The sequence below is a fragment of the Saccoglossus kowalevskii genome, chromosome 2, assembly GCF_978046115.1.
Source record: "Saccoglossus kowalevskii chromosome 2, keSacKowa6.1, whole genome shotgun sequence".
NCBI lineage: Eukaryota > Metazoa > Hemichordata > Enteropneusta > Harrimaniidae > Saccoglossus > Saccoglossus kowalevskii.
In genome coordinates, this window is record NC_140642.1 from 26,444,114 (window position 1) to 26,469,841 (window position 25,728).

The 25,728-nt window shown below is 38.8% G+C and overlaps 1 protein-coding gene across 1 annotated transcript in view; it reads left to right on the forward strand.

The window, feature by feature from the left end:
• Nucleotides 1–24,726, forward strand: part of LOC100374296 (putative tubulin polyglutamylase ttll-15) — a 28,764-nt gene extending 4,038 nt beyond the window's left edge. Inside the window, exons 2-13 of the mRNA XM_085505505.1 lie at nucleotides 257–523; nucleotides 3,113–3,268; nucleotides 5,588–5,707; nucleotides 6,399–6,474; nucleotides 7,996–8,234; nucleotides 12,021–12,099; nucleotides 19,671–19,779; nucleotides 20,075–20,141; nucleotides 21,085–21,212; nucleotides 21,698–21,794; nucleotides 24,126–24,239; nucleotides 24,473–24,726. Coding sequence (XP_085361631.1) covers nucleotides 257–523; nucleotides 3,113–3,268; nucleotides 5,588–5,707; nucleotides 6,399–6,474; nucleotides 7,996–8,234; nucleotides 12,021–12,099; nucleotides 19,671–19,779; nucleotides 20,075–20,141; nucleotides 21,085–21,212; nucleotides 21,698–21,794; nucleotides 24,126–24,239; nucleotides 24,473–24,592 — 1,572 coding nt within the window. The 3' untranslated portion in view covers nucleotides 24,593–24,726. The remainder of the gene's footprint in view (nucleotides 1–256; nucleotides 524–3,112; nucleotides 3,269–5,587; nucleotides 5,708–6,398; nucleotides 6,475–7,995; nucleotides 8,235–12,020; nucleotides 12,100–19,670; nucleotides 19,780–20,074; nucleotides 20,142–21,084; nucleotides 21,213–21,697; nucleotides 21,795–24,125; nucleotides 24,240–24,472) is intronic.
• Nucleotides 24,727–25,728: the final 1,002 nt, after the last annotated feature.

The following is a 25,728-nucleotide window of genomic DNA, read 5'->3' on the forward strand; positions in this document are numbered from 1 at the left end:
GGGAGGCCTAAAATTATATAGTTATAGTTATTGAAGTGGTTCTTATCAAGCATTCATAGTGAAAATCCATCATGAGTCTGTCTGCTGGTTGACTGCTTAATACGTAATAACATCTCTGGTACATCGTGTCAACGTTCCCTCGCTTGACTGATATTTTGATTGATTTATGGTGGTATGCAACAAAAAATGTAGTTTATAACCAAGATTGTTATCCATCCTTGAATTCAATATTCATTTTTTTTCATTTTTTTTGCAGAAATACTCGCATACTACAAGCATGCATCATCCTCGAAAGTCCGATCGTTGGCGAGTAAAAGGACCGCTACTGTCATCAAACCGTGTGTTTTTGATAACACTGGTGGTGTTGGTGGTTGGTCTATCGTTGACCGCTTTGAACGTTTATGAGTTACGTAATATGCAAAATAATCACATGATTTCTTATCATGGGTATTTACCGAATGCTGAGGCACAGAATGCAAGATTGGCCACCAACAGGCCGGTATTGTGGCTCTACGCAAAAAGGGTGAGTACTTTAAAAATAATGTTATTATGCTGAAAAAATGTAGATTTATTTCTGCTGTTAAGCGGTTAAAAACAAAATGGTATGGCAAGTGCGTTATTATTTTTTTGCCAATTATTCTTTCATTTTTACAACATCTTCAAGTCGTTAATAGCCACATTTGAACTGTGCGTAGAAAAAACATATCATTTTTTGTTTGACCTAACATAATAGAATCGTTGTTTCACATTGATGTTTTATTGAGAGCAATACAAATACATCCTATTTATTTAGCTCCTCCAGGTAAAAGCATTGATTATTCATTAATTTGTTGATTTCACTGATAAAAAAAAACTGGAAATGTATTTCTAGCCAAAGAAAATGTAAAAGTATGCAAATAGCTTTGATGACAAACCTCAAATTAATAATTATTCAAACCCATGAAATGTTACGCTTTGGTTCAATTTTTGAATGCACTTAGTTCTTTATGTCTGTTCGCACCGTTTTCATTCATATCACTTGAATGAAAACGAATCTTACTTTCATCTAAATAATTTGTTTTCAATATTGTGCAGAAGTCTACGACTCTGTTTCACATTTATCTGGTGTAAAAAGTTAATTTATCTCCACATGATATCATATTGTCTTGTTATTTCTTGTACCATGTAAATACTGTGGAATACTTTATTTTCGCTGGAATTAATTTTCGCTGAAAAGGATTTTTGGGCGTTTTGTATTTTCACTGATTTTTGATGAGTTTAATGTGAAATATAGGAAAAAAAGTATATTCGCTGGATTTTATTTTCACGGGATCATCCCTTCAGCGAAAATAAATTCCAAGCGAAAATAAAGTATTCTACAATATAACGCAATTATTTATGTATACTCCCATGGGAGCGGTAAATCCTAACATGTAATTCGCTAGCTGCATAAAACTCGGTAAAAAAAATCATTTTTGCTCAGATAACTGGATGATTACAGTTCATCTTAATTATTTGCATGGATTAAAAAATAAAACCATGATTTATTAAAATATTGGGTGATACTACAGTTTGCAATTTACTGGTCATAGCTTTACTCATTTTAATAGAAGAGATCAAGTGTTACTTCTAAAGAATAGTGAATCATCGTCAGTAGATAAGTAGAATGTAACAAATATGCTGCATTTCCAACACAATATCCATCGTTAAAAACCTTGTTATATCTTCTTTTTGGCTACCGGTAATTAACTCTGTAATGCTGATTTGATGGAATGACACTGCCATGCATAAGAAGTGATTTGATTGACTTTTAATTATAGGGTTGTACGTCAGTCAGCTGACTTAGTATTGCTTACCATATATAAATAATTGCTTGTACGATGACGACGCTGGCAGGTGAATTATATCGTATCTAGGGTAACTGTTAATTGATCTCCAATATGGCTTTGTTTGGGATCTTGAATATGTGTTCACGAACTGCATTTTTAGCCTTTAAAAGGTGTGAAATGGATGCATGGGATAAACAAGATATCAAATACATAATTCTACAATATCAAATTTATTAAATTCGTTCAATAAAATATCCTCTATATATCAACTTGTGAGCAGCCATATTATATCTTTGTATGAAAGTCCCAAAGAAATCGACAGTAGATGCATTGTACATGTTACTATACAACTAAAACAAGCTGATATAGACACGACACTCTCTGAATTTTAATCTGACATCTATGAGCCAATTATAACATCATGAATGAGTGATTGACTACATTCTGGTTTCCATGGTAACTAATGAATAATTCATGGTTATCCAACTTAAATTATCTGAAAGTGATTGTTGCTCGTCTTTTCGTTTTGAATATTTAGTTTTTTAATAAGAGTGTTGAAAAAATAATTGTAAACTTACGGTAATAGTTTAGAAGCTAATAAAAAAAACAGGCCTGTGTGTGATTATACTCCCCCAGTTCCCTGTATCTTGGTGTTATTCAACATTTTTAAAATGAATTCTAAGCGATATTTTGGAATTGTTGATAGCCATGCATTAGTGGTTTTATTGAAAAGTTCTTCAGACTTCTATTTTTAGCGTCAACATCCATAGTCTAATTACACCTAAATCAATAGATGATTTTGTCATAATGTATTCATCAAGAGATATATGGTAATTCTATTGTCTGAATGTGAAATGTATTTGTAATTCAAACAATATAATAGTTGCTGATATAATGGATGTTTTTTGAAAATTTTATTATTTTTGCTGATGCCTCAAAGCATTAAATAAAACCAAGTTACTTTTAACTCCCAAGGCAACTTTTGTCACGGTTCACAAAATAGATAAACCTACTTAATAATTTCCATGTGACATAACGCTGTGGTGATATTGAGTTTTTGATCTGTTCTTTCTTGCGTCACACAGTAGTGTATTACAAGGTATGCATATGATAAAGCTCTGTTCCATCCTCGGCTGTGAGTACGGTAGTTTATATTTTTATATAGCATGTAACGATCATGATGTAGGTTAGGATCAACCAGAAGACAGAAAACAATAATAGAGTCTTGCACATGTCTTCAAATGTCGCCTGCAATATGTTTAACACTCATGAATACTTTCTAAGCTTTCTTCAATTTCTTACAGCCTGAAAGCGGCTATCTAAATCATGTTATCGCAGTGTTTGAAAGACTTGGATTTTTACGGGGCGGCCCTGAATCTGAATGGGATGTAATATGGGCCCATGATTACCCATTTGTTGAACTATCTAAACATCTTATGAACATGTTGCCCCATCAAAGAGTAAGTTATCTTTCATTTGTGTATTGTATTTCCTCTATGAGAAGCACATCTCCAATAGAGCTATGGTATACATGTACCATATTTGCTCTATTAATGGGACATCTAAAGAGGTGCATGTACCATGTTTTCTCTATTAGAAACACATCTCCAATAAAGGTACAAATACCATACCTCCTAGGTCATAAAGGTCATGTAACCATGTCACTAGTGTTATAATTTTATTTTATTTTTGACGTTCTGGTATCATTTTCATATCGTAGTTTTCAACCACTCAGTTTTTCACGAAGAAGAGTTGAAATTGTTACGTTACGAAGAAACTGGATCAAAATGTTGACACACATACAGAAAATAGACTATATAATAACACTCACTCAAGAACCCCTTCGAAAAATTATGCAAATGAAAATTTGAAGTCAAAATCTTCATTTTTATCTTTGTTGTCAAATGTCCTTTGACCTAATAGGTCAAGTCTATTATTAACCAATCAGAATACTGTGTGTACTGATGCATTTCTCTGAGAATTTCTAAATATTGATGAAGTGAATTTTTTTTTAAACTGGTGATTTGCAGTGAATTGACAGTTAACTTGGTGTTTCAGAAATTCAAAGTGAATAAAGTTTTATTAGCTTCGCTGTCGACTTTGTCGAGCGGAGCTTATCATATGAGTGATTGTCCGTCGTCGTCTCCGTCGTCCGTGTCAATGTTTTACTTTTTCGACTTCTTCTTGAAAACTACAAGCCTAAATGCTTTGATACTTGGTGTATATGTACCTTGGGTAGACCTCTCTTAGGTTTGTTCATTTCATGTTGATATCTTTAATTCTCTAATTTTGGTGAATATTTTTGTCATTTTTGGTAAAAACTGATATTTTCGACTTCTTGTTAAAAACCGCAAGTGCAATTGCTTTGATATTACATTTATAGGTACTACATGTGGACCTCTCTCAGATTTGTTCATTTTGTAATGATATCTTTAATTCTTTAATTTTGGTGAATATTTTTGTCATTTTTGGTAAAAACTGATATTTTCGACTTCTTGTTAAAAACCGCAAGTCCAATTGCTTTGATACTACATATATAGGTACTACATGTGGACCTCTCTCAGATTTGTTCATTTCGTGATGATATCTTCAATTCTCTAATTTTGATGAATATTTTTGTCATTTTTGGTAAAAACTGATATTTTCGACTTCTTGTTAAAAACCGCAAGTGCAATTGCTTTGATATTACATATATAGGTACTACATGTGGACCTCTCTCAGTTTTGTTCATTTTGTAATGATATCTTTAATTCTCTAATTTTGGTGAATATTTTTGTCATTTTTGGTAAAAACTGATATTTTCGACTTCTTGTTAAAAACCGCAAGTGCAATTGCTTTGATATTACATATATAGGTACTACATGTGGACCTCTCTCAGATTTGTTCATTTTGTAATGATATCTTTAATTCTCTAATTTTGGTGAATATTTTTGTCATTTTTGGTAAAAACTGATATTTTCGACTTCTTCTTAAAAACCGCAAGTGCAAATGCTTTGATATTACATATATAGGTACTACATGTGGACCTCTCTCAGATTTGTTCATTTTGTAATGATATCTTTAATTCTCTAATTTTGGTGAATATTTTTGTCATTTTTTGGTGAAAAGTGATATTTTCGACTTCTTGTTAAAAACCGCAAGTCCAATTGCTTTGATACTACATATATAGGTACTACATGTGGACCTCTCTCAGATTTGTTTATTTCGTGATGATATCTTCAATTCTCTAATTTTGGTGAATATTTTTGTCATTTTTGGTAAAAAGTGATATTTTTGACTTCTTGTTAAAAACCGCAAGTCCGATTGCTTTGATATTACATATATAGGTACTACATGTGGACCTCTCTCAGATTTGTTCATTTTGTGATGATATCTTCAATTCTCTAATTTTGGTGAATATTTTTGTCATTTTTGGTAAAAAGTGATATTTTCGACTTTTTGTTGAAAACTGTAAGTCCGATTGCTTTGATATTACATATATAGGTACTACATGTGGACCTCTCTCAGATTTGTTCGTTTTGTGATGATATCTTCAATTCTCTAATTAATTTATTTTGGTGAATATTTTTGTAATTTTTGGTAAAAAGTGATATTTTCGACTTCTTGTTAAAAACTGTAAGTCCGATTGCTTTGATACTATTCATATTGTTCATTTTCTAATGATGTCTTCAGTTCTTTAATTGAAATGTGCATTGCTAACAGCGGAGCTATCTCAGCCGATAGGCTGCTTGTTTTAGTTTGACATGGACAGCACAAATGTCAGTCCTTGTACTTTTCAGATCAACCATATACCAGGCATTGGATTCATCACCAACAAGGTATATCTTGCTACATCCAACCTCAAGTACATCCCCAAAGCGTTTGAAATGCCAGAACAGAAGGAGTTATTTTTAAAACAGGTAACTATTGCAGAAAATTTCTGTGAATCATGTGGAAAAAGCATAAATTGGTTTGAAATAATTGAGAATTGAAAATGTGGATTAAGTTTTTGCTTCTTTGTGATTTTTTTTTTCTGTGACTAATAATATTTGTGTTTGGATTTTGAGATGTGTACTATTTAGAAGATTACTTCAGCACATTGACAACTGTATTGTTGTATGCTCCCTGTAATATATGGGTTAAGATTTGTGTGGCTGTCAATGTGTTACCTGATACGTTTAACCCGATGAATTCCATTATTTTTCTTGCAAAAATTTTAACGCAACATTTTTACTATTTATATATATGTTTCTATAATTTATTTAATAATTTTGGACCTAATGAATATTTGGGTGGACAATTTCCTATTGCCTACATGTTTTGATTGAAATTTTCAAAAAAATCGGAAAAAATTGTGTTGGTTTTATTTTGTTATAGGTGACAGAAGTTGACTTTGGCATTCAGAGGCTGAACGAAAAACCAGAAACTATATTACTGATACATTACAAATAAAATAATTTGATATATTTTACATGTAATTGTACTTTGGACACATGCCATATGTGACGAATAAAGATATGCCAGTTGACATCTTGATTTGCTAATTTATGTTTTAATGGTAGTTCATATTATCCTCCAAATATTCACATTATGTTGTATCTGTTTTTTAAGGTCGAAGAAAAACCTGATACGCTTTGGGTACAAAAGAGTAGTAACCACAGAGGTATTCAAGTCAAGAAATTAAAAGGTATATACCCACTTTTCTTCTCTCTGTGTCATCAACAAGTCACTTTTTTCCAAGTACGAATTATTTTTTGTAGAAAATTACATTTTTTGAACATTTTTATAGGAATCCATAATTAATATGAATAATAATTTTTCAATAATTTGTAACGAGTATGAGTATCTATTTTATAACTGCATATAATTATTATACCATATATAACAAAACAAAATATATCGTAAAAACTTTTAACCATAGAAACCATTGGTGAATAATTCAAAAGATCTTGTGAGAAAAAAATAGTTTGGTTACCATTTAATCTTATAAATTAAAGCATATTATAAAATTTGAGATCTGTTTTTTACCCTAATTGGGTTGGAATGTCAAACAATGGCGATGATATCAGATCATTAATAAATGACGATGTTAGAGATATCCAATTAGCCTTTGTTTGATTGTTTCCATTTATTTGCTCACTTTAGTTGGAATGGAGAACTCATTCTATTCATTAATTATTCCTTGTTGGGCAAAATATTCTTACTCATGATGATATCAGTTCCTGTGACATGAATTCATCAAACACACATTTTTTTTAGTTTTGTGTTGCTAATACTGTGAAATAATTTTTATCTTAGGCTGAGAATAAAAATATCTCATTTTCTCGTTTCCGCGCATCATTTTGAACTATGCACCTCGGACGTTTTTTTTTCTTCTAAAGCATTCCAAAATGCGCTTGTACTCGCACTTGTCATTCATCAGTTTTAAAAAATCCATAAAACGATAAACAGAGAATTATTTTTCCTTGCCTTAACCATAATGTAAATGAGTGGTTTTCGGTACCATGTCCGTCATCACTGTTGCCATTGTTGATGTCATAAGCAATTTCTTGCCAGGATAACCATAATTTATGTCATAACTCATTCTGAAATTTGGGAACCAGATACTAAATATTATGGGCTTTTGATGTATGTCAATTTTTTTTGCAGATTGTTTTAAAAGTGACTGTATCATGGTATATTCATAGTATTGTAGTATAAATTACTTTTTGCTTAAAGAATGAAGTTGGAGATAACACCATTTTGTCACAACTTGCTTTTTTTTTCACCAAAAAAATGAATTATATGAAAAAGCCAGAAAACAAATAAATGATTTTATATGAGTTTTGTTTTGTTTCATTATGTTGACTTGCATTACGTCTTTATGTTGATATCATCATTTTAATTCCCTTGGGAATTTTAATTGTATCAATAAAATCGTCTGTAAAAATAATTTTTCTACCTAGAAATATGATTTTTTTTTTCAACAATTTCCTTATTCTCATGAATGCATCGCTGTTTTTGACTTTGAAGGCTGAAGGGTTGTCACCTGCGCACACGTGAAAATTGAGTTCCAAGCGACGATAACAACAGTTACACGCGCTAATAACGCAAAGGCTTATGGGTATACGCTTGTTTATAAACAATGACACGTTATGGCCTTCTGTCGCATGCGCAGGTGACGACACCCCTGCTTTAAAATACCTGTATATTATCTTCTTTTTCTCAGATTTGGATTTAGATAATGAAAAAACATTTATGCAAGAATATATACATAATCCCTTTCTGATTGATGGTAGAAAGTTTGATATTGGTGTGTATACTGTGATTTCTTCTATTGACCCGCTGAGAATCTACATATACGGTCAAGAAACACTTATTAGATTCTGCAGTAAAGACTATTATCCAATTGATTTTGATGATGTGGATAAGTATGTGGTTGGAAATGATTATACTCCCACATGGCAGGTAAGTAAACATAGACAGTATATGTGAAAGGGTAGACCTAATAAGTTCTACTTACAGTATAATTTATTAGGGATAACTTGTTCTCTAAAATTCGGAAAAAAATTAATTTAAAATCATCTACTGTAAACCTCTTTAATTTTGCGGGAAACAAATGTTTGCGAATTTCGCAAGTATATGAAAATTATAAAATTCTGTAGCCGTGAAAATTTCTCTTTGGTTTTACGGCACTAAGTATTGTTGACTTTTGTAAAATTTTGCAAACACTCTTAGCAGCAAAAATTAGGTGGTTTACAGTATTGTCCTATTGGTTCCCCCTGGTGAAGACAAAAGATCGTTTACGTTCCTTCTTGAATACCACTCCAAAAATGATTACGTCCTCTATCAAAATTGGAATACCAGTGCAGAAGGATATTTACGAACTAACGGTCGCGGTATTATAACCAGTAAGGTACTGCATGGTAGTAATGAAAAGCAACACTACCGCAGCCCTGTATTTTTGTATTTTATTCAACTTGAAGAGCAAAATGACACAAGTTAGATTGTTGTTCTCGTAGTTGTTACCAGCAACATTTCACTTCAATATTGTATTGAACTTTAACGATGATCTAATTGTTCTCATTGGCCAAACGATAGCAACGTGATTATTGGTATTATAAAACAAGTTAGCATCTGGCGTTTAACCTGAATCACGAACAGTGACTGAACCTCAGGAAAATGCCGGTTACAACAATAACACAGTGATTTCAAACCACTCGCCGCAATAGCTTTATTTTAATGGATACACATTTGTATTGTGTCAGTTTTAATACATGTGTATGTCTCATTCAGTGTCATGTGAAATACATTTTTTACATTAGATTTAAAGACCGATATGGTATATAAACAGGCTCGGGCGGAGTTTATTATTCAAATGAAGTCACCCTCACCCACATCAACAACGGTGAATAAAAGCTCCACAAAGACATGAGAAACATTATTAGTCCACGTTCGGACGTAGTCCGAAAACAGGGACTTATGTTTTGCCCTGTGTGCCTCCGTGCGTTCGCACGTCCGTGCGTCCGTGATCACCTGCATCTCGAACATGCATGGACCGATTAAGTTCAAACTTCACTCATACATCACACATTATATGGGACATATGCACATGCATTTTTTTCATGATCCGATTAACAATAGCCGAATAGCGGCCATTTTAAAGCCGAAAATGCATCAAAATCGCACATTTTCACCATTCCGGACCCGGATCTCAGTTATGCATGGACGGATTTTGTTCAAATTTGGTACATACATTAAACATAATAGGGCCTTGATGCACATCATTTTTTTTTTGGGATCGGCTCGAAATGGCCGACTGGCGGCCATTTTGTTTTAAAGAATTCAGTTCTGGATCCGTATCTGAGACATGTCTGGATTGATCGAGTTCAAACTTCACACACACAAGGTACATCATGTCACAAATATGTATGTGCATTTGTTTCATGATCTCATTAACGATAGCCAAATGGCGGTCGCTTTAAGGCCGAAAATGCATTGAAATCGCACATTTTCACCATTTCGGACCCGGATCTCAGTTATGCATGGATGGATTTTATTGAAATTTGGTACATACATTAAACATAATAGGACCTTGATGAACGTCATTTTTTTTTCCGGATCAAGTTCGAAATGGCCGACTGACGGCCATTTTGTTTTAAAGAATTCAGTTCTGGATCCGTATCCGAGACATGTCTGGATTGATCAACTTCAAACTTCGAACACACATGGTACATCATGTCACAAATAGATATGTGCATTTGTTTCATGATCCGCTTAACAATAGCTGAATGATGGCCATTTTAAGGCCGAAAATGCATCAAAATCGCGTATTTTCACAATTCAGGAACTGGATCTCAGTCATGCATGGATGGATTTTGTTAAGATTTAGTGCATATATTAAACATAATATAAGCTTGATGCATACTAATTTTTCTTTGGATCAAGTTCAAAATGGCCAATTGGCGGCCATTTTGTTTTAAAGAATTTAGTTTTCGATCCATATCTCGGACATGCCTGGACAGATCAAGTTCAAACTTCACATACACATCATACATTATATCATACATATGCCTGTGCATTTGGGCCAGTTCTTTTAAGGTAAAAAATTCACAAAAATTGCACATTTTCAACCATACCGGAACTGAATCTTAGTCATGCGTGGGCAAATTTAGTTTTAATTTTTTTTTGGATTGTGTTGAAAATGGCTGACTGGTGGCTATTTTGTTTGACTGAATGCAGTTCAATATCCATATTGTTGCTGCTTTGAATGTATATGTCAATCAAATATGAACGAAACGGGGACGTGTCATTGACAATGACTTGTAGTTTCTATTTTTCAAACCTGAGTGGCGCTATGAATGTTCAGGGAAGCCATAAATATAAATAGTAGTGAATTTGACAGATAGACCATTTACTTTTTCCGGAAAAATGGGTTTCAAAAGCGTTGAGTTTCGAGTTTGCCGGCACTGTAAGCTCCACCCACATCGTTTTCAAAACGCCTACTTTGCATATAAGGTGAAATAAACGCCACTAATGCGTTGTTTATGTTAGAGAATACAATGGAATGAATTACACGAAAGAAAACACAGACGAGCTTCTTTGTTACATGGGACATGAGGTTGTCAAAACCAGAAAGACTATAAAGTGTCTGTCTGAAAACACAGACGGTGGTTGAAATCAACTTGTCAATGATAAACGGCATTCATAATCTTGTTCCAATTATGGTTACTAGTAACCGTATTCAATGTAGAATCGCTTGAAATGAAATACGATGCGCATGTCATTAAAAACATTCAACGAATAGTTGATGCTTTCCACATGACTGGTATCGAGGTATCAGCGTTTTTTCTAAATAACCTAATTCTGAATAAATGAGCGAAAGAGACTCGCTGCCACCGTGCTGGTTGGTAATATGTTTTATTTCTGGCTCGTAGGAGGATGATTATTTTTATAGTGAACCACGATCTAATTTGGCAAGAAGCACCACAACATGACGTTTGCGTATAATTCTGGCTGCAAAATGAGTACGAACAGAGAGTACATTTTGTTGTGATATTGCTCAGCAAAGTTTTGCCGTGACTGCGTTTCGGGACATATTGATATATATTCAATAAAAATGCACATTTACGCATTCTTGTGTTTGACTAGACTGGCATAGTTGTCAAAAACATAGAAGATAACCTGTGACTGCGAAAGAAATCTTGAGCAGTTTCATAATTCTTTTTTTTTCTGCCCCATGTCTGTGAACGAAATTCAAATTCAAAATTGCGTGGTAACCTCGTTGATACTTTGTAGCACGTTCCACTATAAATGTAAACAATGTCGCCGCTGACCAGAGATTTACTCTACGCAACGTAATGTATGTCTGTGAATATATTTATTGAACATTGCAGCATAGACCGTGTCACTTTAGAATGAACTCCGCATACTAGTACAGTTGTATACCCGACTTGAATTCGGATTCTAACAAGCTGCCTCGTCACCAGAAATAATTTGTTTATTTCCCCTTACACAGCTCAAATCAGTAACTATACACATAAACAAAAGATTAGGACTATCTACATTTAATGAACAATTGACAGTTGCTGTCATTGAATAATCAGTCAAATGTCTAATACTAAACTCCGTCCAGCCCATGGGTAGTAAATGTCGGCCTTTAAACACATATTGCATGACAACTGTTGTGATTGTGTTTGGGTGTGATACGTAAAGCATCGATTTTGCCCGATCATTCTACCATTGTTTTTACAGATGCCGTCATTACAAGACATTTACAGTGACATGAAATACACCCATCAGGAAACATTGAACATCTACCTCAGGCAGCAAGGTTAGTGGAGAAAAGAATTAACATCCCATCAGTTGACCAGAGCATAGAACCTTATTACGGTAGAAACACATCTCTAGGTTGTTGCACTGTGATGTCATGTGATGTCATGTGATGTTTACCAGCATGTGAATCTCCGATAACAAATGTCGCTCACTGATCAGCAACATTTACCCACAAGTTGTTCTATAAACAGGAACACATTACATTTATATTTATCTTTGGGTGCAAACGATCGGTTCTCATTCCCATCATTCACTGTGCATGTGAACAAAATGTAAACAAGTTATATTAAGGATGTAGTAGAGGTTTTTTTCTTTGAAAATATCAAGTTTACTTTTTTTCCCATTCTCTCATAAAAATATATAAAGCATGCATTCAACTAGAAAAAACAATTGTAGCGATGGTTTAAGAGCGTAATACATTTTGAGTAAATGTAAGATACACTTCACTACGTTCAATTACCCACCATAGACTCCGGTCAGTCAAAATGACTATTTTGAACTGTGGGCATTAATCAGCGATTCTGCCGGTGACGGAGAGATAGAATCCAGGTCAGGGGAAGCCCCATGACCTCAAGATTCTTTTACCCCTTACGTCACGAACCCACGTGACCGAGGCCACCTGGCAGCGCCACAGGTAGCCGTCTATCACTCTTAATTTCTCTCCGCCTCGAGTGGAGATGAAATCTAGCGAGCTCTGCTGGATCGCCTGCCTTTTTTCCTGTCTGGATTTATGGCTTGGGTTGGTAGGATAAGTTTTCCTTGTCATTTTTACCCTCGTGTCGTTTTCCCCTTTGTGTGTAGTATTTTTCACAGCAAATAAATCAAAAACCGGCGCCAATACGTAAGCAGTTGGTTTTCATGGCGGCACCTTTTACAACTGTAATTCGTTTCCCTCATGCATGTCGTCTTTTATTTTCAATGTATTTAGCAATATATAGATGTAATGACAGCACTAGGGCTCGCTCGCTCGTTTTCTTTCCGGTCTCCTCGTGTTTCGAGTCGACCGTGCAGTGGTTACCGTATATTCAGAATTTACCAGCATAGAACCCGCATCCGAGATACTTTGTCGTAGCTACGTGCGGGTTTCGGGGTTTTTGCGTAAAAGTGTGTTTTTTCACAGGAGTACTGAGGCCTGAGATTTTCTTTCAGAGCCATCAAAATCGCTGAGACTGACCGCGTCACAGCAAGGTCGCGCGTCCAGTAAACAGATCGGTTAAAGTGAGTTGCATGTTTGGCATGAGTGGAAAGTCCTCACGCTCGGCTACCGGTACTTCATGTACCGGGATGTCGAGTAAGAGGCCCGACGGCGGAGGTACCGATATTTTTCTCAGTCTCCCCCGCTGATCGGAGGGCATCCTCACAGTCTGTTTTTTCAGGCGGTGTTTTACCTGATTTTACCGGCTGCAGCGAGGCTGTGCCCCTGGAGGCTTTCCTCCTATGGGGCCCGTTGCGGGTCTCTTTGTGGACCCTTCCTCGCACGGCACCGGGTTTGCCTCCGAGTTGAGGGCAATTGCGTCCCTGGCAGGCCGGGTAGATCAGACGCAGTCGGAGCGAGCTGTTTCCACTGTGTCCCCTCAGTGGGCAAGCAGGAAGAGACACGAAAGCATGTTTGCATTCAAACACGTCTCTTCCGGGGAACCCCCGTTCCCAGGCACGGCTCTCCCACTATTTTGGGGGGTGGCAAGGCTCAGGCTAATTGCACCGGTCCTTCTCTGGATCCTCGGGCACTGAATGCCAACGGGGTGCTGGCAGCCAAGTCTCTGATCCTCGGGGCAGGGCTTTCAGGGCAGGGCACACGTTGACCCCCCCTACTTTCAGCCAGCTAGGGTTCGTCACGCGGTAACGGTACAACGGTAATGAATTTTTCCTTGTGTGCGGTCCCCGCTAGGGTTTTGACTCCTTTCTTCCGACCCACGGGCGTCCCCAGAGGGAACCGACCCTGTCATGAGACGCACAGTCGAACACGCTCCCTCTCACATATTTAAAGTGAAAGGAGATGCAGTTTGCTCGCGTGGGATACAGCCGGTACTCCGGGCGGTCCCTCAGAGTCTTCCATCTATATGACTCGGTGAGCCACGCTTTGGGGTGAGGCGGAGTATCATCGATCCCAGTGATACGATGTATATACCCCCACCCTTGATCCTAGAGCGACCACCTAAGGTTGCTTCAACGCTTATGGGATCACAGGCGTCGGGATCCAAAGCAACCCCGTCGGCAAGTCTCTCCCTGTCCGCCTGAGTGCGGAGTTTGGCGCAGAGCACGCAAACGGTGTTGATGGGCGGTATTGGTCAGCCGCGGAGGATGTAATGCTTAAGGCCCCCGGGTGGGGATAACATTAGGCAACACTTCCCACTGGACCAAACGCTACCCGGTTGGTGTGGTTTCGGGATCAGACCCCATAGCGTGGGATGAGACCAAAATGCCCCCAACCGGATTCCAAGGCTCCTTCCCCAGACCCCGGTACTACGAATTTGGCAAACCGGGCAAAGGGGGATAGCCGCGTTCCATGGGTGTCTTTGCCAATTGAAGACGACCCATCCAGCCCTGAGGGCAGAGTTGCTTGAGCACATTATTATACGTGACCAGCACTCTGGAGACCTTGGAGGCAGAACACACCAGTTTCCTAGACCAGGCGACATTTTTACATCTAGCATGCGACACCCCCTAGTGTCGCCTGGCTCTCTTGGCCAGGGCCACTACCGTGCTACGGGACGCGGCCTTAGACGCACATGTTTTTGCCGACAAGCTGAGCCGGGGTACGTCCCCCACCTCAGTGACGTAGACTGGACATCCTCAACCCTCTTTGTTGAGGGAATGGTGGGTACAGTCTCGGAGCTTCGGAGTGCAATGAACCAGAGGGTTCAGATCGAATCCGCTAGCCAGTTGGTTCTGCCATGGCAAACAGAGGGCACCCCAAGCACAGAAAACACAATGCCCTAAGGCGTCGTCCGCTAGCCAGAGTCAGCCAGGAGGCAAGCGCTTATACCCTTCCATGGGAGGGGAGGGTAGTGGCGCGCCCCCAGGGAGGTAAGAGCCAGGTGGTGGCCCCTCACCCTCCCTGGGCGGACGTCTACCCGGCAGCAGGGGAGGCATGTTTGACGCTCACCTCTGCAACCAGGGGGGACAGGCACGTGTTCGGTGAATGGCCAGGTCACAACTTAGTGACTACTTCAGGCCTTGGGAAACTCACCTCATGGGGGAAGGAAGACCCCCCCCCCCCCCCCCCCCCCGCAGCTGCCGAATACATGGCCACATATCCCTGTCGTACACAGATTGCGCCGGTGTAGTCCGGTTTGGAGACGGTGGATGACCGATCCCTGGACCTTTCCAGGTGGTGACATCCGTTTACGAGATACCGCTGAAATCTCCATTTCCCCCCGTCAGTGTCCCCCCTGTTGGGCACTGCCAGGGGACTCCCGCAAGGCGGAAGCAATCAGACAGGAAGTAAGGCCAGGCTTCTACCCAAATGTGTTCGTGCTCCTTGATCGGTTCCACATGGAGACACCATTCAGGGTTCTTCTCTCCATCCACCGTTTTGACGGGCTAGCCCCACTGGACTTGAGCGGGGCCTACCTGCACGTACCGATGCACCCAGTGAGTTGCCATCTCCTTTGAATCGCCCAGCTGGGCCAAGTATTTGAATTTCGGGTGCCCCCCATTCGGGTTAGGCACAGCGCCCTACATGTTCACCAGAGTGAGGAAACAGGTAGTGCTGCTGCTTCACCAGATGTCAGTACACCTCAATCCGTACCCAGACTCCCGGTTACCAACAACCCAGGCAAGGGGTAATAGCCAAACGCGTCAGGCTAACACGGGATTTACTCCACCAGTTGGGCTCATTAGTAAATCGACAAGTCCCACCTCGACCCAACGTACAGTTGGTGTCCCTGGGCATGGAGTTTTGACACAGAGGTTAGCTTGGCTTAGCTATTTCAAGCGTATTGCTTAGCGCTAAGCAGCCTAGCCGAATGCCTAGTCGGCGTTCCCTCTGTGTCCCTCCGTGAACTAATACGGATCATCGAAATGATGACCTCGGTTCGAAGGGTCGTTCTCCAGGCCGCACTACGCAGCCGCCCGGTATAACGCTTGTTATAATGCCGAGCTCTCCTATGGGATAGGCGGGTTTCGATCTCGGACCAAGTGAAGGAAGCCCTGCCCTGGTGGTCGTCACTGGCCAACCTCGGACAGGGGAGCCCGCTCGCCGCAGGTATGGCTCTGGTAACAGATACCTCCCCCTAGAGTTGGGGAGCGCATCTATTGGGCCAACAAGCCCAAGGTTATGGCCCCCGCATTAGTTTCGGGACTACCATATCAACCGGCTCGAACTGAGAGCAGTGTTCTTAGCACTACCACGCTTTCTACCCGTAGTTCGAGACCACAGAGTCCTGCTCCGCACAGGCAACGCAGCGGTGGTCTCCTTCAAGAAGGAGGGGGGACGCTTTCCCCATCGTTGTCAGTCCTAGCGGAGCAAAATCTTCCTTTGGTGCCTGGAATACAATGTGGAGCTAGCCGCACACCACCTTCCAGGGGTGAGGAACAGTCTGGCGACACCTCTTCAGGGCGGCTCCGTCTCCAGAACAAGGAGTAGCTGATACCCCAGTGAGTAGCCTCTAGGCGGTTTCGGCCGTGGGACGGTACAAGGTTGGACCGTTTTGCCGCACCCCGGAACGCAAAGCTCCGGACGTACGTAACACTCCTGCTGACCCCAGGAGCCTGGGCCAGGGTCGCTTTGCTAGCCCCGTGGACCCACTTAGTTGTGTATGCCTTTCCTCCCTTCCCGCTAGTTCACCGGGCACCGGAGAAAACTTCGACAGGGGCACACCCGCATATTATCATGGGTTGCACCCAATTGGCCAAGCAAGGCCTAGTTTCCACTTCAGTTGGAAATGCTAGTCGAAGCGTCAGCAGTGCTTCCGGACTTACCGGACCTGCCGTCCCAACCAGACGGCGCACTACCAACGAGCCCAGCAGGTATCACTTACACGCATAGAGGCTCTCAGTAGACCCGCACATACGAAAGCTTTATCTGAGTGGGCTGCCAACGTCCTGGCCAGGGCGAACAGGGATTCCACCTACGCGGCCTACATTTCTAGGCCGCAAGCATACACTGATTGGTGTAGCGGAAGGGAGATTGATCCATACCATCCCTCTATTGGCCAGGTAGCAGGCTCCTTCGTCCACCTGTTTGATGAAGTGGGTTTGTCCTACGCAGCGAGCGTTGGCTACAGGTCGGTCTTGTCCCCCTCCACTCAGAACGTACGGGAACAAGACTAGCCGATTATCCTATTATTAGGAGACTATTTACTGCTTTCCAGACGCCAAGACCCCATACAAGAAAGCCGCCCAACTGGGACTCGTCGGCTGTGTTGTGTGCTCTAAGCAGACCGCCTGTTGAGGCTCTCCAATCAGCACCATTTTTGATGTGGAAAATAGTCTTCCTACTGGCCCTTGCCTCAGGTAGGCGCCGCTCAGAGCTAGGCGCGCACTGTCCTTCGCAGACGGTTATGCCACTTTTATGGACGATCAAGTTGTACTAAAGACACAAATCGGGTTTCTCGCCAAGAACCAAATCCCAGGACACGATCATCAACCGATCGTCATCCCCCTGCTGGCAAATATTGTCAGTCCGGAGGATCAGGAGGAATTGCTTCTCTGCCCGGTCCGAGCGCTGAGTTGCCACGAGAACCGTACCAGGTTTTCTAGACGGGGAACCAAACACATATTTTTGTGTTACGGCCCTGGCAAACTTCCATCTCCAGGTGGATTACTGCGACTGTACTGGAGGTCTATAATATGCTATCCTCTTCAACACAGACCTTGCAGAGACACCAAGTACGAGAACATGAGGTCCGTGCGATTGCTAACTCACTAGCGCTAGCGTCAGGTGCCCCCTCAAACACATTCTGAGGGCAGGCTTCTGGAGAACGCGGAACGTCTTCATCAACTACTACCTAAGAGACACCCAATCTATTGAGTAGGGTCTCTTCAGGTTAGGCCCCGTCGTAGCGAGTCAGGCCTTGTTTGCTGACCCAGCCCGAACGACCACAGGAGTCTCTGCGCATAGGCGATAAGTCAGTCTCGGCATTTTTGCGGGCAGATTGTCTGTTCCACTAGCACTTCCTGGAAGCTCCCAGGTTTCGCTTCGGTCGACCTATGCCCTCATGCGAACTGTTTCGGTTCTACTTCAAGCTTATCACCCCCGAATTCGGTTGGGGTCTAGCTTTCTCGGGCACACCGAATCCTGTCACCACAGCAGCATCGGCTTCTTGCTTCGGGGACAGCACAGACAAGGTAAGACTCCACCCTTCTTGGGTCTTAACTTAGGTTTTTGGGTGTGTTTTCATCCCGGACTGTTTGCTCGGAAAAACCTGCCACCTATCGGTGTCTGACTCTGCCTACAGTTCAAAATAGTCATTTTGACTGACCGGAGTTTATGGTGGGTAATTGAACGTAGTGAATTTAGGCGAGGGTCCCCCCCAACCTCCCCACTCTTTCCGTCACGTTGGTCTAAGTCCTCGAGGCGGAGAGAAAGGAACCAGAGTGATGGACGGCTACCTGTGGGGCTGCCAGGTGGCCTCGGTCACGTGGGTTCGTGACGTAAGGGGTAAAAGAATCTTGAGGTCATGGGGCTTCCCCTGACCTGGATTCTATCTCTCCGTCACTGGCAGAATCGCTGATTAATGCCCACAGTTCAAAATAGTCATTTTGACTGACCGGAGTCTATGGTGGGTATGAACTATGTGAATAGGCGGGTTCGAAGAACCCTCGCCTAAGTCTGCTTCATCACTTTTCGTAAATTACATAAGATTTTTTCCCCAAAATATTTTTGATCAAGAGCTGTACTGTATACTAAGAATTATGTTTAGTTGTTCCAAAATTAACAAAAAAATTGAAGGAAAATATATAAAATAGTTCAAAATGTTCACTCAATCGTGTTAGTAATTGCTTATCTATTATGCAATGAGATTACTGAAATCTTATCAGTCCCTTCTACTTGAATGAATTTCTGCATAATATATAAATAAGTGTGGTATTTCAATTTTGGAATCGTATGGTAAATTACTACTGTCCGTAGTCTTTAGAATAATTCATATTTGCATTCACTAGACTGTAAAGTATTTGCTATGTTTCAAAGCACCATGTGCTTTCATAAAATCTTGTTTACAAGTTTAGCTAAAGGCCCAGAATAAAAAAAAATATTCATGTTTCTAGATATTGTGCTCATCAGTCAAAAATGTGTGTCAAAGCTTTTTTTTTGCTTTGCTGCCGACTTTGTCGAGCAGAACTTATTGTCCTCCTGCTTCAAGTTTTTATTTTTGCGACTTCTTCTTGAAAACTACAAGCCTGATTGCTTTGATACTTGTTGTATATGTACAGATAGAATGTTTTCATTTTCTGATGATATCTTTAATTCTCCAATTGAAATGTGCATTCATGATTGCTAACAACGGAGTTATCTCAGCCGAGAATAAAAAATTTAATTTTAATTGTCTCTAGTGGAGATGTGCTTCTAATAGAGCGTATGGAATTACAGAATTTCTCTATACTTTTTTTTGTTTTTGTCTCCAGGTCACGATGTACAGCTTGTATGGCAGCAAATGTATGATTCCATCAGGAATGTTATTACGCATTTTGAACCAAAGTTAGTGAAATCTGCTAAAAGATTTCCATCAGTAAGGTGAGTTACAAATCATTATTCCTTTAAAAACAACAAATTAAAACAGGATGGTAACATATTAATAACATAATAATGTTGAATCTTTACTCCAGTAATTGATGTGAGTGCATTATAGTTTGGTCTATGACCTCCTAACAGTGTCTCTGTTACTAGAGATTGATGGACCACACCCTACTGGCTTCTGGGGTCTACTTGGTCAGTACTAAGAGACCCAAAAACTAATTGATTACTTAGTTCATAAGTTGTTTGTTAAAATGTATTCTAATTTATACATGGTAACTTTTTGTTTTTTTAGAAATTTTGTCGAGCTGGTGCGATTTGATTTTATACTTGATGATCATTTAAATGTATATTTAATGGAGGTAAGCAAAGATTTATAACAACATATGTGATGATGTCTGTCATGTCATCTATCTTGCGAGTTTCTTTATAATTAGAGACAGGGCTCAGTGTAAAGTCCAGAAAGTAGAGCTAGTATAATCTGTGTATTGTGGAAGCATGTTTTATTTTAAAAATTTACGGTCTTTTTACAATAATCACATCATGAAAAATCTCAGATTAATAGTTCAGTCCCTCACCAAAATTCTCTAAGCATTAACAGTTACATTTCATTCATCATTCAATATTCTCTGAATTACTATCTTTTTAATCATTTGATTAAAATTTACAGGTAACATCCTTGACAATATTTGCAATTACCAATACAATTTTTACACCTTCTGAATGTATATTAAAAAAGAAGTTTTTGCTTTACCGTTTTTCACAATAGAACCTTGTGAATAAAGACGGAATAAAAGTTTAATATTTCTCCAAACACAGACAAGTCAAATCGTCCAACAAAAAAGTCGCTGTAAATTGAAGTGTGACACTGATAGAAATGGCAGATTGTTTGGGACTGATGAACATTGAGTGCATTCAACACAAGATGGGCATTTATAACTGCATTAAACCAATCTGACAAATCTTATAAAACTCATTATCAGATTGTAAAGTCTTCAACGTTTATTGTCATCAAAAAAATCTGATGAGAACGAATGTGTCTGATATTTTCAAAAATCAGATTTGTGTAATCTGTCAACCATTCTTTTATGATGTACCATTGCAACTGCAGGGTGTCTCATAGTGTCGTTAATTTCAAAGACATTCAGAATTAACCTGTACTCAAAACTGAAATATTGTACATTTGCAAAATTGTATTCAAGGTTCATTTATATTATGCAGTATTCTGCCAGGAAATTCTTTTACATAGACTGTGAATCATTAGAAACACGTTCACGTTTTCTGTTTCTTTTGTCTGCTGTTTAGGTGAATATGTCTCCCAATCTGTCCTCCGGTCATTTTCCACCAAACAGACTCATGTATGAACAAGTTATATATAATTATTTAAATTTAGTTGGAATAGCTCGGCCTATACCGACTACTATTAAACACAGGTTAGTATTAGTACGCATGTAATGGATTTCATGTACCAGTTACATCTGAGTAGAGTGAACTGACTACTCGGTGTAGTCACAAATGGTGGTTAAAGTGAGTGTAAAGTAATAGTATGTAAATTGTTTCCCTGATAAGTACTACACTGCGATCCCAATATTTTTATTTTTATTTTAAAACTGTCTAGGAACAGAGGAATATAATCACTTGACCCCTCCCCTCCATTTTAACTGATGTCATTCACTAGAGGAGAACCGTACAAGGTTGGCACTGGCAGGGTTTGCCAGACCAATAAGCTGAGTGGTAGATTCACTCCCGTGTTACTGGCAGCACATAGTCAACAAAAGTGATACTCAACCTACCTATAGAGGGCGCTGTCACATTCTAGGAAAAGATTTGCAAATTCCAGATGTAGCTAATTTATCTACCCTGTTTTTGTGAAAATTCTAAATGTAGCTAATTTAATGATTTATATTTTCTATTACAGTACAGCAGATGAGAAAGAAATGTTGGCGAGTGACCGTGACATTGATGTATATGGTAATATCTGTGCAAGTGATGAGTGTAAACAATGTGTTAATGAGGTAGGATTATAATTATGTAAATTAGCTCTATTTGAAGTTTGTAGAATCGTACCAATCAAAGGTGTATCATACGTAAACTATTGACAAGGTTCATAAGTAGTGTTCTGTGTCGCTTCTGGTTAGAATAAGTTGTTTTAAAAATAAACAATTAAGAAAAAAAATCCCTGAAAAGTGTTGAGCGAGATACAAATCATAGGTGTGTTTGTTAATTAAAGTGAATTGTCTAGTTAGACATCAAAATGTTTTCTATAATTATTATTCCATTTGCTGTATTATTTCTGTGCAGCAATTAATAGCTTTGATGTTTAGTTTAGATTATTCGTATTTCTATTATATCATACATTGTATTTGACCTATGACGTTATTACCACAATCAGTGATTGGTTTAAAAAATGGAATGTTTGTGAAAATAACATGTACGTAATCTGCATAAGTAAGATCTATTTCTCAAATAATCAGATTAAACCAATTAGAAACTACCACCTTTGCATAATATGCAGATGACGTTTATCAGAAAGAATACATGTTTTTTTTCAAACTGTTATTTTTCAACATTTCATGATGTTATAGATTGGATTTATTATTAACTTGGCATTGGAAAAATAAGCTACATAAAACTCAGTGACTATCACTTGCTGATTTTTCTTATGTTAGCAATTTTCATCTTTTTTGTCACTGTGTGACAACAGTGATGTACCCCAGACCATTCGTCCCGGTGTTATCGCTATCGCCACACGAGACTCCAGCTTGTCTCCTATACAATTTTCCTTCCGCCCACTTAATTTTAATATTCATATGACCTTTGCACTGACATCGATAGCCAATCGCATTCGACCGCGGACGTCACTCTAAATAAACAACTGAATAAATTAATATACCATATTTGGAAGATAGCGGGTAAATTCAACGTTGTTGGTGTGTTCCTTCGGGTTCCGAAGTCGCACGAAACGAGTTCATGTTCCGTTATCTTTCGCAAGTAAAACAGGTCGATATGTATTAAACATGGCATTTGTTTTCTTGTTTTAACCCCCTTATTACGCAAGCTTCCGTCGAAGTGGTGTTTTTTTCGACGATTTGTGGCATGTTGCAAAACGAACGAAACATTGCGGCATTCTTAGCGGTGGATAAGGGATCGACTATGTCGTCACATTTATGTCTCGTTTGAAAGAGAATAAACAACCGCTCAGAAAAATATGTTGCTAATATTTAAGTGCGGTGCCTTGAAATCGCCTGCCCGACGTCCAAATTTCAAAAGGATGTTCGATTTGCAATGACGACCGTTCATATGTACTAGGCGACGTTACTAATTACTACTAGGGTCGGTGTTTGCATTAAGAATTATAGAACAAAAGATCAGCAAAGCGGTGCTTTTGTCGGCGATTTTGTCAAAGGGAATATTGATAAAATGTTGCAAAACAGAATCGCGAGTTGGGTGAAAAATTGCGCCGGCGGCATTCTCAGCGATGGCGACACCCGAGAAACACCGTGTCACGGTGCATTCGTGCATCAGTACACCGAAGAAATACATACATATTGTTGCGGACGACTATTGTAGACTGTGTTCGTGTAGTCTTCGAGTTTGTGGACAGTTAAAGTCGTGTGTGAATTTATTAAAGCCAGGAAAAGCAGGAGGGATAACTTATGGAAATCGTCTTTCCAATTTGATCCAGTGCGACGTTGTGAAAGGAGCGACTCTGTCGTCTCATCTATGTCTAGTTTGTAAGAGAAAGATTGATAGCGCAGAAAAATCCGCCAATAATGTAAAACAGTGGCGTGAAATTGTCAGTCATTCTAATATCTCCCAACCTGTGAACGAAAGGGTTAAGCGTGCTGCCTTGAAATCGCCTGCCCGACCACGTTCAAGTTCAAAACGACGTTCCATAACTTTCTCACATTCAATTTGCAATGATGACCGCAGTTCAAATGTACTTAGCGACAATTTCCTTAGAAATCATTTTGATTTGATTTATGGATGGCGAGCACCGACACTCCGATCCGATGAACTAATCAAAACTAAAATGGCGCGTGTCACGTGACTTTGTTTACTAAAGATAGCGTGGGCGTTTGATTGACACTCAACTCATTAGTATTCCACCAATCACAGCTACATCTACTTTCTGGATGTGCGCAGTCAAATTGTATAGGAGACAAGCTGGAGTCTCGTGTGGCGATAGCGATAACACCGGGACGAATGGTCTGGGGTAACAGTGATGCTTTAATATGTGTGAATCACACATCGCAAATTGGAACTTAATTGTATATCACCTTCTGCATCATTTTGTTGCATATACTAGTAACTCATTTTTTGGTGTTTTTTTTCACCTTTCTTAGAATTGTAAACTATGCAATAAATGTTTATCTTCCGAAGAAATGGATTTTATTAGACAGGCTTATCTGGAGCATATAAACCGTCATAATATGAGAAGACTGTTTCCAGTACCTTTGGTGAGTACACATGTGTAATGAAACAATACGTATATAGTGGAATTATGTGGTAGGTATTAGGATGTGTAACAAAACAATACATCCAGGAATTTTTTTATTTGTAAATAATTTCACATGTTACATGACACCAAATCTGTAAGAAAGAAATTGTATAATTTCAACTACCGGTACAAGTTTTTGTTGATTTAATATACCAGAATTATTCAAATTATTTTGTTTTGATTTATTTACAGACGCAAAATGACTGCAAAAGTTATGACATTTCACAGGACAGAAACTTGACAGATACAAATAAACTCATGCATGCCTGGTTCAGAGCAAAATGCAAAGAAGATATCGCTTGGTGCTTTTAATTTCACAGCTATTGGGAATGTACAGATGTTGATGTGATGGTGATTGCGCTATGTTCTACAACTATCGACAATATTCATCCATGATATTATGGGAGGTGTTGTTGATGTTCTATAGCTGTGAACAATGTTCAGATGTTGACATGTGGTAGTGTTGAGGATGTTCTACAGCTGTTGCCAGTGTTCAGATGTTGATGTTGTAGCATGATGCTTCTGTTCTACAACTATCGACAATATTCATCCATGATATTATGGGAGGTGTTGTCGATGTTCTATAGCTGTGAACAATGTTCAGATGTTGACATGTGGTAGTGTTGAGGATGTTTTACAGCTGTTGCCAGTGTTCAGATGTTGATGTTGTAGCATGATGCTTCTGTTCTACAACTACTGACAATATACATTATGTTATGACAGTGTTCAGATGTTATTGCAGTGGTGTTTGTGCACTAGCTGGATCACAACTGGATATTAGTAGTACTGATGTCTTCAAAATACAAGTGGATCTTGTGTTTTCGTTGAATAACTTTGTAGAAAAAAAAAATTCCCGTTCCCACATTTTGTAAAAAAAAAAAAATTTCACTTCAAAAAATTTTACAAATTTTTTTGAGAAGTATTGTTAATTTTTAAAGCTTTGGATTTTAAATTAAAACTTTTAAAACTATTTTATACCAAACGTGGTGTAGTGACATTGGAATTATTGGAACTACATTATTTGATTTCTTTTGCTTTGTACACTAGACCCACGTTGCAAAAAAATGGAGGCCTGATAATGTTAATAGATAGATACACATGTAGTGAAGCTAGTAAATAAAGAGTAGTTGCTGGTAATAAAATTGTACCTCAGGTCTGTAGAGTTATTCTAGCTGAAACATTTCTAACAATCTGAGATAAGATCATTTTGGGGTTTTCTTGTTTTTATTATCATTATTTATTTATTTTTAGTTACTATTAATTTGCAGGGATATTTTTTTTAAATTGTTTTAATTGTGAAATCTGGGAATTTCACAATATGGCAGACACACAAATATTTACCAGAACCATTTACTGGCTAGTGTTATTAATAATTAGACAAATAGTGTACATAATACATGTGTATATTTCATTAAAATTGAAAACATTTATTTTTCTAAAATTGTTGT